Source organism: Oncorhynchus mykiss, unplaced genomic scaffold, assembly GCF_057628025.1.
Source record: "Oncorhynchus mykiss isolate SJ-2025 unplaced genomic scaffold, ASM5762802v1 scaffold101, whole genome shotgun sequence".
Taxonomy (NCBI): domain Eukaryota; kingdom Metazoa; phylum Chordata; class Actinopteri; order Salmoniformes; family Salmonidae; genus Oncorhynchus; species Oncorhynchus mykiss.
In genome coordinates, this window is record NW_028322100.1 from 2,669,836 (window position 1) to 2,682,500 (window position 12,665).

General features: G+C 44.1%; 1 protein-coding gene across 4 annotated transcripts in view; it reads right to left on the reverse strand.

Annotated features, from left to right (window-relative positions):
- Nucleotides 1–5,422: 5,422 nt before the first annotated feature.
- Nucleotides 5,423–12,665, reverse strand: part of LOC149970063 (glutaredoxin 3-like) — a 37,006-nt gene continuing 29,763 nt past the window's right edge. For 3 of the 4 annotated variants that reach the window (XM_090228822.1, XM_090228823.1, XM_090228820.1), the window contains 4 exons: nucleotides 10,898–10,950; nucleotides 8,744–8,783; nucleotides 8,534–8,626; nucleotides 5,423–6,561 (listed from right to left, as the gene is read on the reverse strand). In XM_090228822.1, the coding sequence (XP_090084948.1) occupies nucleotides 6,511–6,561; nucleotides 8,534–8,626; nucleotides 8,744–8,783; nucleotides 10,898–10,950 (237 nt within the window). In that variant the 3' untranslated portion in view covers nucleotides 5,423–6,510. Of the gene's footprint in view, nucleotides 6,562–8,533; nucleotides 8,627–8,743; nucleotides 8,784–9,469; nucleotides 9,578–10,897; nucleotides 10,951–12,665 lie in introns of those variants that run through there. The other variant, XM_090228821.1, reaches the window with a different exon arrangement.

Below are 12,665 nucleotides of genomic sequence, written 5' to 3' on the forward strand. Positions count from 1 at the left end.
AACCCAGCAGCAGGACCGCTACCTCTGCCTTTGTGCAAGGAGGAGCAGGAGGAGCACTGCCAGAGCCCTGCAAAATGACATCCAGCAGGCCACAAATGTGCATGTGTCTGCTCAAACGGTCAGAAACAGACTCCATGAGGGTGGTATGAGGGCCCGACGTCCACAGGTGGGCGTTGTGCTTACAGCCCAACACCGTGCAGGACGTTTGGCATTTGCCAGAGAACACCAAGATTGGCAAATTCGCCACTGGCCCCTGTGCCCTTCACAGATGAAAGCAGGTTCCCACTGAGCACATGTGACAGACGTGACAGTCTGGAGACGCCGTGGAGAACGTTCTGCTGCCTGCAACATCCTCCAGCATGACCGGTTTGGCGGTGGGTCAGTCATGGTGTGGGGTGGCATTTCTTTGGGGGGCTGCACAGCCCTCCATGTGCTCGCCAGAGGTAGCCTGACTGCCATTAGGTACCGAGATGAGATCCTCAGACCCCTTGTAAGACCATATGCTGGTGCGGTTGGCCCTGGGTTCCTCCTAATGCAAGACAATGCTAGACCTCATGTGGCTGGTGTGTCAGCAGTTCCTGCTAGAGGAAGGCATTGATGCTATGGATTGGCCCGCCCGTTCCCTAGACCTGAATCCAATTGAGCACATCTGGGGCATCATGTCTCGCTCCATCCATGATGCTTTAGTCCAGGTCTGGTAGGAGATCCCTCAGGAGAACATCCGCCACCTCATCAGGAGCATGCCCAGGCGTTGTAGGGAGGTCATACAGGCACGTGGAGGCCACACACACTACTGAGCCTAATTTTTACTTGTTTTAAGGACATTACATCAAAGTTGGATCAGCCTGTAGTGTGGTTTTCCACTTTAATTTTGAGTGTGACTCCAAATCCAGAACTCCATGGGTTGGATAAATTTGATTTCCATTGATAATTCTTGTGTGATTTTGTTGTCAGCACATTCAACTATGTAAAGAAAAAAGTATTTAATAAGAATATTTCATTCATTCGGATCTAGGATGTGTTATTTTAGTGTTCCCTTTATTTTTCTGAGCAGTGTGTATACAGGCCCAGTCACAACATGTTGTTGGGTTATTGGACAGACTAAATGAGTGCTCCACCTGGTGGTTGATCTAGGGAATTACACTTTGGTGTCTAAACACGTTATAAACACCTATTAACATCTAACAGCATCTCTCTCTGTCAGCAGTCACTAACAGACAGTATCTCTCTCTGTCAGCAGTCACTAACAGACAGCATCTCTCTGTCAGCACTCACTAACAGGCAGCATCGCTCTGTCAGCAGTCACTAACAGACAGCATCTCTCTCTGTCAGCAGTCACTAACAGGCAGCATCTCTCTGTCAGCAATCACTAACAGGCAGCATCACTCTGTCAGCAATCACTAACAGACAGCATCTCTCTGTCAGCAATCACTAACAGGCAGCATCACTCTGTCAGCAGTCACTAACAGACAGAATCTCTCTCTGTCAGCAGTCACTATCAGGCAGCCTCTCTCTGTCAGCAATCACTAACAGGCAGCATCTCTCTGTCAGCACTCACTAACAGAGAGCATCTCTCTCTGTCAGCAGTCACTAACAGACAGCATCTCTCTGTCAGCAGTCACAATCAGACAGCATCTCTCTGTCAGCAATCACTAACAGGCAGCATCTCTCTGTCAGCACTCACTAACAGACAGCATCTCTCTCTGTCAGCAGTCACTAACAGACAGCATCTCTCTGTCAGCAGTCACAATCAGACAGCATCTCTCTGTCAGCAATCACTAACAGACAGCATCTCTATGTCAGCAGTCACAATCAGACAGCATATCTCTCTGTCAGCAGTCACTAACAGACAGCATCTCTCTCTGTCAGCAGTCACTATCAGGCAGCATCTCTCTGTCAGCAGTCACCAACAGATAGCATCTCTCTCTGTCAGCAGTTACTAACAGGCAGCATCGTTCTGTCAGCAGTCACTAACAGGCAGAATCTCTCTGTCAGCAGTCACTATCAGGCAGCATCTCTCTCTGTCAGCAGTCACTAACAGACAGCATCTCTCTCTGTCATCAGTTACTAACAGGCAGCATCGTTCTGTCAGCAGTCACTATCAGGCAGCATCTCTCTGTCAGCAGTCACTAACAGACAGCATCTCTCTCTGTCAGCAGTCACTAACAGACAGCATCTCTCTGTCAGCAGTCACTAACAGACAGCATCTCTCTCTGTCAGCAGTCACTAACAGGCAGCATCTCTGTCTGTCAGCAGTAACTAACAGGCAGCATCGCTCTGTCTGCAGTCACTAACAGACAGCATCTCTCTCTGTCAGCAGTCACTAACAGACTGCATCACTCTCTGTCAGCAGTCACTAACAGACAGCATCTCTCTGTCAGCAGTCACTAACAGACTGGAATAACAACATGGCAATCTGAGTGATTTGGTGGAGAGGAGACAGTCCTCCTGAGCACAGTCATGTGGAGAGAGGATGTGTGTGTGTGTGTGTGTGTTAGTGTTTAAGAGAGAGAGGGAGCAAGAGAGAGCGGTGTGTTGAGTAAATACCATGGTATGTGAGGAGGCTGGGATGAGTAGAGGTGGAAGAGGAAATTGAGGAGGGGAGGGAGAGAAGGAGGAGGGGAGGGAGAGAAGGGCCTCAGTCAGTCACACAGTGGATTTAGTGGAGAACCAGAATTACCTCAGGAGACACACAGATGTACTCCAAGTCAGGAGAGGAAAATGAGGAGGAGTAGGGAGGATGAGGGGAAAATGTGTATCAGGTGAGGTGAGCACACGGACATCCGGCTCACCACCGTCAATTAATATGAATGCTTTGTTTACTCTTATTGACTCCGGTGTGCAGAGCACCGACCGACCCACCGACCGACCGACCCACCGATCGACCCACACACACTTCATTACCCAGACTCTGTGGCTGTGGGTCTCACTCTGGATAAATGAGGGCCCTGCCTTTCCAGCAAATGTCTACATGTAACACCATCTCTTCTGTATTAAGTGATTGTGCATGCTTAAATAAATAAAGGTTAAATTAAATAAAAGGTTCAAGAAATAAAGGTTGGATAAAAGAAAGGTTAAATAAATGCTTCTGTGAGATAACAGGGAAGACTGATCCGGGGGATGTACCTGCTGAATGTCTTATTGATCCACACTGAATCATTCTATAGCTAGAGGACTCCTGATATCTCCAGAAGTGATGTCTTTATCTGTTGTCGTCTAGTACTGTCTTTTTGCTAGCTAGGTCCATCTACTTTAAGTGCTGCCTGTCTTCCCAGTGGTCTACTTGGTGTGTGAACTGCTGACTGATCATAACTTGCAGATAGTTGTTGACACATCAACCAGGATCAAGGGGCGGGGCAATTTGTGACACGTGTTGGTAATTAGTGGCTGTATTGGAGGGGGAGTGGTTTCACCTCTCCTAGGTAGTCAGCAATTAGTACAGGGAGGTGTGGTCTTCACCTCTGTTAGGTCATTCGTTCTTCAGTCTCCCCTGGTTTCTCAGCAGCAGCTGTAAGCGGCGGAGGAAGTCTAGGTCTCTGGCAGAGTTTGTAACTGCCGATCTGCGGTCAAGAACACAGAGTTCATCTCAGCCTATGCTGCCCTTCAGTCCCTAGACATTTTTGGCCCTGATTGAGACATGGATCACCCCAGAGAACACTGCTACTCCAGCTGCTCTCTCTTCATCTGACTACCTTTTCTCTCCTAGTCCGAGAACATCTGGTTGTCGAGATGGTAACACAGGGCTACTCATTTCTCCTAAGTGGAAACTTCAAGTGGGCTTTTTACTGAGGAGTGGCTTCTGTCTGGCCACTATCATAAAGGCCTGATTGGTTGAGTGCTGCAGAGAAGGTTGGCCTTCTGGAAGGTTCTCCCATCTCCACAGAGGAGCTCTGTCAGAGTGACCATTGGGTTCTTGGGTCACCTCCCTGACCAAGGCCCTTCTCCTCCGATTGCTCAGTTTGACCGACCAGCCAGCCAGCTTTAGGAAGAGTCTTGGTGGTTCCAAAATGCTTCCATTTAAAAATGGAGGCCACTGTGTTCTTGGGGACCTTGAATGCTGCAGAAATGTTTTGGTACCCTTCCCCAGATCCGTGCCTCGACACAATTCTGTCTCGGAGCTCTACGGACATTTCCTTCGACCTCATGGCTTGGTTTTTGCTCTGACACACACTGTCAACTGTGGGACCTTATATAGACAGGTATGGGTCTTTCCAAATCATGTCCAATCAATTGAATTTACCACAGGTTGATTCCAATCAAGTTGTAGAAACATCTCAAGGATGATCAATGGAAACAGAAACACAACCAAGCCGCACTGCTTCTTAACAGAGGAGGAAACACCATTCCCCTAGCGACCTGGACAGCGCGCATTGCGCCCAGCCCGCCACAGGAGTCGCTGGTGTGCGATGAGACAAGGATATCCCTACCGGCCAATTCTTCCCTAACCCGGACGATGCTAGGCCAATTGTGCGTCGCCCCACGGACCTCCCGGTCGCGGCCGGCTGCGACAGAGCCTGGGCTCGAACCCAGAGTCTCTGGAGGCACAGCTGGCGCTGCGGTGGTCTGAATACTTTCTGAATGCACCATAACCATGGAAATGTAATAAAACGATAAACAACACAATCTATAGCAGGGGTTCACAAACGTTGTCACTAAGGTTCTAGTTCTTTGCTCTGACTGCTGTGTTCACTAAGGTTCTAGTTCTTTGCTCTGACTGCTGTGTTCACTAAGGTTCTAGTTATTTGCTCTGACTGCTGTGTTCACTAAGGTTCTAGTTCTTTGCTCTGACTGCTGTGTTCTCTAAGGTTCTAGTTCTTTGCTCTAGCTGCTGTGTTCTAAGGTTCTAGTTCTTTGCTCTGACTGCTGTGTTCTCTAAGGTTCCAGTTCTTTGCTCTGACTGCTGTGTTCTAAGGTTCTAGTTCTTTGCTCTGACTGCTGTGTTCTCTAAGGTTCTAGTTCTTTGCTCTGACTGCTGTGTTCTCTAAAGTTCTAGTTCTTTGCTCTGACTGCTGTGTTCTCTAAGGTTCTAGTTCTTTGCTCTGACTGCTGTGTTCTAAGGTTCTAGTTCTTTGCTCTGACTGCTGTGTTCTCTAAGGTTCTAGTTCTTTGCTCTGACTGCTGTGTTCTCTAAGGTTCTAGTTCTTTGCTCTGACTGCTGTGTTCACTAAGGTTCTAGTTCTTTGCTCTGACTGCTGTGTTCACTAAGGTTCTAGTTATTTGCTCTGACTGCTGTGTTCACTAAGGTTCTAGTTCTTTGCTCTGACTGCTGTGTTCTCTAAGGTTCTAGTTCTTTGCTCTGACTGCTGTGTTCTCTAAGGTTCTAGTTCTTTGCTCTGACTGCTGTGTTCTCTAAGGTTCTAGTTCTTTGCTCTGACTGCTGTGTTCTCTAAGGTTCAAAAGACAAATAAGGAAACCAGTCAGGTAGCATCATGGATGACTTTATTATATTTGCAGCTGGTGACAGAATGCTGTTTGATCAATCAGGTTAATTTGGACACCTGTGCTAAGTTCAGAAAAATCAATGGATGGATAATATACCATGTATTTCAGAGAGGGGTAGAGAAAAGGGTAGAGAGGGGAAGAGGAGGATAGAGAGGGGAAGAGGAGGGTAGAGAGGGGAAGAGGAGGGTAGAGAGGGGAAGAGGATAGAGAGGGGAGGAAGATGGAGAGGGGAAGAGGATAGAGAAGGGAAGAGGGTAGAGAGGGGAAGAGGATAGAGAAGAGAAGAGGATAGAGAGGGGAAGAGGAGGGTAGAGAGGGGAAGAGGAGGGTAGAGAGGGGAAGAGGAGGGTAGAGAGGGGAAGAGGAGGGTAGAGAGGGGAAGAGGAGGGTAGAGAGGGGAAGAGGAGGGTAGAGAGGGGAAGAGGAGGATAGAGAGGGGAAGAGGAGGGTAGAGAGGGGAAGAGGAGGGTAGAGAGGGGAAGAGGAGGGTAGAGAGGGGAAGAGGAGGGTAGAGAGGGGAAGAGGAGGGTAGAGAGGGGAAGAGGAGGGTAGAGAGGGGAAGAGGAGGGTAGAGAGGGGAAGAGGAGGGTAGAGAGGGGAAGAGGAGGGTAGAGAGGGGAAGAGGAGGGTAGAGAGGGGAAGAGGAGGGTAGAGAGGGGAAGAGGAGGGTAGAGAGGGGAAGAGGAGGATAGAGAGGGGAAGAGGAGGATAGAGAGGGGAAGAGGATGGTAGAGAGGGGAAGAGGAGGGTAGAGAGGGGAAGAGGATAGAGAGGGGAAGAGGAGGGTAGAGATGGGAAGAGGAGGGTAGAGAGAGGGCGAAGAGGTTAGAGAGAGGAAGAAGAGGGTAGAGAGAGGAAGAAGAGGGTAGAGAGGGGAAGAAAATGGTAGAGAGAGGAAGTAGAGGATAGAGAGAGGAAGAAGAGGGTAGAGAGAGGGCGAAGAGGTTAGAGAGAGGGCGAAGAGGTTAGAGAGAGGAAGAACAGGGCAGAGAGAGGAAGAAGAGGGTAGAGAGGGGAAGGAAGAGTGCAGTAGTCCATAGCTCATTCCCATCACAGTACTACAGGAACCTAGCATTCACCCCTCAGGACAGAAGAAAGGTCTCCACTGTCTTTAAGCTCCTGTAAAAACACAGAACACATGTCAATACAGGTCTGATCTTCATACCAGCTGATACATGAGAAAATAACAGCCTACTGGACCTGTCATGTAACCTTCCAACAGCATCAGAAACAAATACTGTATTGATGCACAATAACTATGTATAGATACACAGAGAACTACTGTCTCATTAAACTATGTATAGATACACAGAGAACTCCTGTCTCATTAAACTAACTATGTATAGATAGATACACAGAGAACTACTGTCTCATTAAACTATGTATAGATACACAGAGAACTACTGTCTCATTAAACTATGTATAGATACACAGAGAACTCCTGTCTCATTAATCTAACTATGTATAGATACACAGAGAACTACTGTATCATTAAACTATGTATAGATACACAGAGAACTCCTGTCTCATTAAACTATGTATAGATACACAGAGAACTCCTGTCTCATTAAACTATGTATAGATACACAGAGAACTACTGTCTCATTAAACTATGTATAGATACACAGAGAATTACTGTCTCATTAAACTATGTATAGATAGATACACAGAGAACTACTGTCTCATTAAACTAACTATGTATAGATACACAGAGAACTACTGTCTCATTAAACTAACTATGTATAGATACACAGAGAACTACTGTCTCATTAAACTAACTATGTATAGATACACAGAGAACTACTGTCTCATTAAACTATGTATAGATACACAGAGAACTACTGTCTCATTAAACTAACTATGTATAGATACACAGAGAACTACTGTATCATTAAACTATGTATAGATACACAGAGAACTACTGTCTCATTAAACTATGTATAGATACACAGAGAACTACTGTCTCATTAAACTATGTATAGATACACAGAGAACTACTGTCTCATTAAACTATGTATAGATACACAGAGAACTCCTGTCTCATTAATCTAACTATGTATAGATACACAGAGAACTACTGTCTCATTAAACTATGTATAGATACACAGAGAACTCCTGTCTCATTAAACTATGTATAGATACACAGAGAACTCCTGTCTCATTAATCTAACTATGTATAGATACACAGAGAACTACTGTCTCATTAAACTATGTATAGATACACAGAGAACTCCTGTCTCATTAATCTAACTATGTATAGATACACAGAGAATTACTGTCTCATTAAACTATGTATAGATAGATACACAGAGAACTACTGTCTCATTAAACTAACTATGTATAGATACACAGAGAACTACTGTCTCATTAAACTAACTATGTATAGATACACAGAGAACTACTGTCTCATTAAACTAACTATAGATACACAGAGAACTACTGTCTCATTAAACTATGTATAGATACACAGAGAACTACTGTCTCATTAAACTATGTATAGATACACAGAGAACTACTGTCTCATTAAACTATGTATAGATACACAGAGAACTCCTGTCTCATTAAACTAACTATGTATAGATACACAGAGAACTACTGTCTCATTAAACTAACTATGTATAGACGCACACTGGGGACTTTACTATCTCAATGTTGTGTAACCTTCCCTTAGCATGGCTTAATGTAGTTCACTAAGAAACCTTGGTATTTACATTACACCAATCTTTTCCTCTGTGCTTTTTACTACCGAGGATGACCTTCCTGCCCTTCCATGCTGCCTGTCTGACTGTACACGGCATGACGACATTAAGCAGGCTAAGAAAACAGAACACGGTGCTTTAGTGACACCTGGTGGAGAGTCTGTGGTACTGCTGTTGCCTCTGTCTATGACACTGTGACATACCTGGCTGATCCTATAAGGGTTGGTTTCCCCCAGACACCAGATTCAGCCTAGTTTAGGACTAAAAAGCTATTTTAAAATGGACGATCTCCATTGTAAATGGTTTATAGACATATTCAGACTAGTCCAGAACTAAGTGGAGGTAATAAGCGCAATTGTGGTCTGAGGTGTAAAACAAAAATCACTTCTCACCTTCACAATGTCCAGCCCGCCAATGAGTTCCCCATTGACGTATAGCTGAGGGTACGTTGGCCAGTTTGAGTACGTCTTTAGACCCTGTCTAACCTGGACGTTGGTGATTGGAAGATAAATGAAGAAAACCATGTTAACATGTAGAAAGACATCCTTAGGTTTCACCAACATGGTTTTGCAAATGTCATAGACAGAAACAGCCTCTTTTACCTCCTCATCTTCCAGGATATCAAAGGTGCTATATTCCACCCTGTAAACAGGAAACACAGGGAAGATACTAACCATCATATTATAAACACAGGGAAGATATAATGAACTGTTCATGATCATGATATAGTGGTGTAAACCTCACCCTACGCTGTTCATGATCATGATATAGTGGTGTTACCTCACCCTACGCTGTTCATGATCATGATATAGTGGTGTAAACCTCCCCCTGAGCTGTTCATGATCATGATATAGTGGTGTTACCTCACCCTAAGTTGTTCATGATCATGATATAGTGGTGTTACCTCACCCTGGGCTGTTCATGATCATGATATAGTGGTGTTACCTCACCCTGCGCTGTTCATGATCATGATATAGTGGTGTTACCTCACCCTGCGCTGTTCATGATCATGATATAGTGGTGTTACCTCACCCTGCGCTGTTCATGATCATGATATAGTGGTGTTACCTCACCCTGCGCTGTTCATGATCATGATATAGTGGTGTTACCTCACCCTGCGCTGTTCATGATCATGATATAGTGGTGTTACCTCACCCTGCGCTGTTCATGATCATGATATAGTGGTGTTACCTCACCCTGGGCTGTTCATGATCATGATATAGTGGTGTTAACTCACCCTGAGCTGTTCATTATCTTCAGTATTGTGATATAGTGGTGTTATGTCACCCTGAGCTGTTCATTATCGTGATATAGTGGTGTTATGTCACCCTGAGCTGTTCATTATCTCCAGTATCGTGATATAGTGGTGTTATCTCACCCTGAGCTGTTCATTATCTCCAGTATCGTGATATAGTGGTGTTATCTCACCCTGAGCTGTTCATTATCTCCAGTATCGTGATATAGTGGTGTTATCTCACCCTGAGCTGTTCATTATCTCCAGTATTGTGATATAGTGGTGTTACCTCACCCTGAGCTGTTCATTATCTCCAGTATCGTGATATAGTTGTGTTATGTCATCCTGAGCTGTTCATTATCGTGTTATAGTGGAATTACCTCACCCTGAGCTGTTCATTATCTCCAGTATTGTGATATAGTGGTGTTATCTCACCCTGAGCTGTTCATTATCTCCAGTATCGTGATATAGTGGTGTTCTCACCCTGAGCTGTTCATTATCTCCAGTATTGTGATATAGTTGTGTTATGTCACCCTGAGCTGTTCATTATCGTGTTATAGTGGTGTTACCTCACCCTGAGCTGTTCATTATCTCCAGTATTGTGATATAGTGGTGTTATCTCACCCTGAGCTGTTCATTATCTCCAGTATCGTGATATAGTGGTGTTATCTCACCCTGCGCTGTTCATTATCTCCAGTATCGTGATATAGTGGTGTTCTCACCCTGAGCTGTTCATTATCTCCAGTATTGTGATATAGTTGTGTTATGTCACCCTGAGCTGTTCATTATCTCCAGTATCGTGATATAGTGGTGTTATCTCACCCTGAGCTGTTCATTATCTCCAGTATCGTGATATAGTGGTGTTATCTCACCCTGAGCTGTTCATTATCTCCAGTATTGTGATATAGTGGTGTTATCTCACCCTGCGCTGTTCATTATCTCCAGTATCGTGATATAGTGGTGTCATCTCACCCTGAGCTGTTCATTATCTCCAGTATCGTGATATAGTGGTGTTATCTCACCCTGAGCTGTTCATTATCTCCAGTATCGTGATATAGTGGTGTCATCTCACCCTGAGCTGTTCATTATCTCCAGTATCGTGATATAGTGGTGTCATCTCACCCTGAGCTGTTCATTATCTCCAGTATCGTGATATAGTGGTGTTATGTCACCCTGAGCTGTTCATTATCTCCAGTATCGTGATATAGTGGTGTTATCTCACCCTGAGCTGTTCATTATCTCCAGTATCGTGATATAGTGGTGTCATCTCACCCTGAGCTGTTCATTATCTCCAGTATCGTGATATAGTGGTGTCATCTCACCCTGAGCTGTTCATTATCTCCAGTATCGTGATATAGTGGTGTTATGTCACCCTGAGCTGTTCATTATCTCCAGTATCGTGATATAGTGGTGTTATCTCACCCTGAGCTGTTCATTATCTCCAGTATCGTGATATAGTGGTGTCATCTCACCCTGAGCTGTTCATTATCTCCAGTATCGTGATATAGTGGTGTCATCTCACCCTGAGCTGTTCATTATCTCCAGTATCTGAAGACTGAATCCACATTTGGCTTGCTACAGATACAGGAAGAAAAACAGACTTTAGAAACCAAACAGATAACTTAATCATACCCATATCTTAACATACCCATATCTTAACAAAGAACATACACTTTATAATCAACATTTAAACTCAATTCAGATCCTTCAACGGGTGAGTCCACACAAAACCATTTTATTGTGGAACAAAATCACAGGAAGCAAATGTTTCTGGTCTTCCATTTTTTTTTTTTTTTTTTTTTTTTTAAAGACAAAGATAATTTCAAATAGCCAATATAAAAATGTAGCTTTCTGAGTGAGTAGGAGAAATGCTTTCAAGATAACACATGTTTTTTTTTAAGTGTGCGGCCTAGTGGTTAGAGCGTTGGGCCAGTAACCCGAAAGGTTGCCGGATCGAATCCCCGAGCTAAAAATATGTCATTCTGAACAAGGCCCTGTTCCTAGGCCGTCAGTGTAAATAAGAATTTGTTCTTAACTGACTTGCCTCGTTGGGGCGGCAGGGTAGCCTAGTGGTTAGAGCGTTGGACTAGTAACCGGAAGGTTGCGAGTTCAAACCCCCGAGCTGACAAGGTACAAATCTGTCGTTCTGCCCCTGAACAGGGCAGTTAACCCACTGTTCCTAGACCGTCAATGTAAATAAGAATTTGTTCTTAACTGACTTGCCTCGTTATTCCCTCCAGGAATGAAACCAAACTCAAGCTTTCATTGAGCAAGTTTCCACTGCTATTGGTTTCACAGGACCCCACTTAGAAACGGTCTTTTAGGAAAAGGAAATATAGATCCATATCTACAGATAGGAACCCCAGCGAGTGAAAAGGGAGAGACGGGATTCACAGGGGACCTGGTTTAAACTACTCTGAAGATATCTCTTCATCTGTGAGCAGCACCAATCAATATGAAGAGGTAGGAGGGGGGAGGTACTCCTGAATCATTAGTGTGTGTGTCTGGGGGGGGGGGGGGGGGGACTCCTGAACCATTAGTGCCTGTGTGTGTGTGTGTGTGAGGTGCTCTGTGAGGTGCAGAACATTATTGATTTCAGATTAGCCTCAATTCTGTTGAAATGTATGCAATACCAATTGTCCTTATCTACTAGATTGGCAGAGTATATAGGCCAACTGGTACCTCTTGAAGTAATGTACTGGAGTTATGTTAGAATAGTATTATATAGTATTATATAGGCCAACTGGTACCTCTCTTGAAGTAATGTACTGGAGTTACATTAGAATAGTATTATATAGTATTATATAGGCCAACTGGTACCTCTCTTGAAGTAATGTACTGGAGTTATGTTAGAATAGTATTATATAGGCCAAAATACAAGCCTGTATGTTTGTGCATAGCATTTATTAATGATTAGCTGCAATTGTATTCAAGTCCTATTCTCCTTTTCTATTCCATTTTATATATATATATATATATAAAATGTATAAAATGTATATGTATAAAATGTATAAATATATATATATATATATATATATATATATATATATACATATATTTCTTTTAATTAGGCAAGTCAGCTAAGAACAAATTCTTATTTACAATGACGGCCTAGGAACAGTGGAATAACTGCCTTGTTCAGGGGCAGAATGACAGAATTTTTCCTTGTCAGCTCGGGTATTCGATCTAGCAACCTTTCGGTTACAAGTCCAACGCTCTAACCACTAGGCTACCTGCTGCCCCCATTCTATTCCATTAATTAAGTACACAGACCAAACAAACAAACAGGT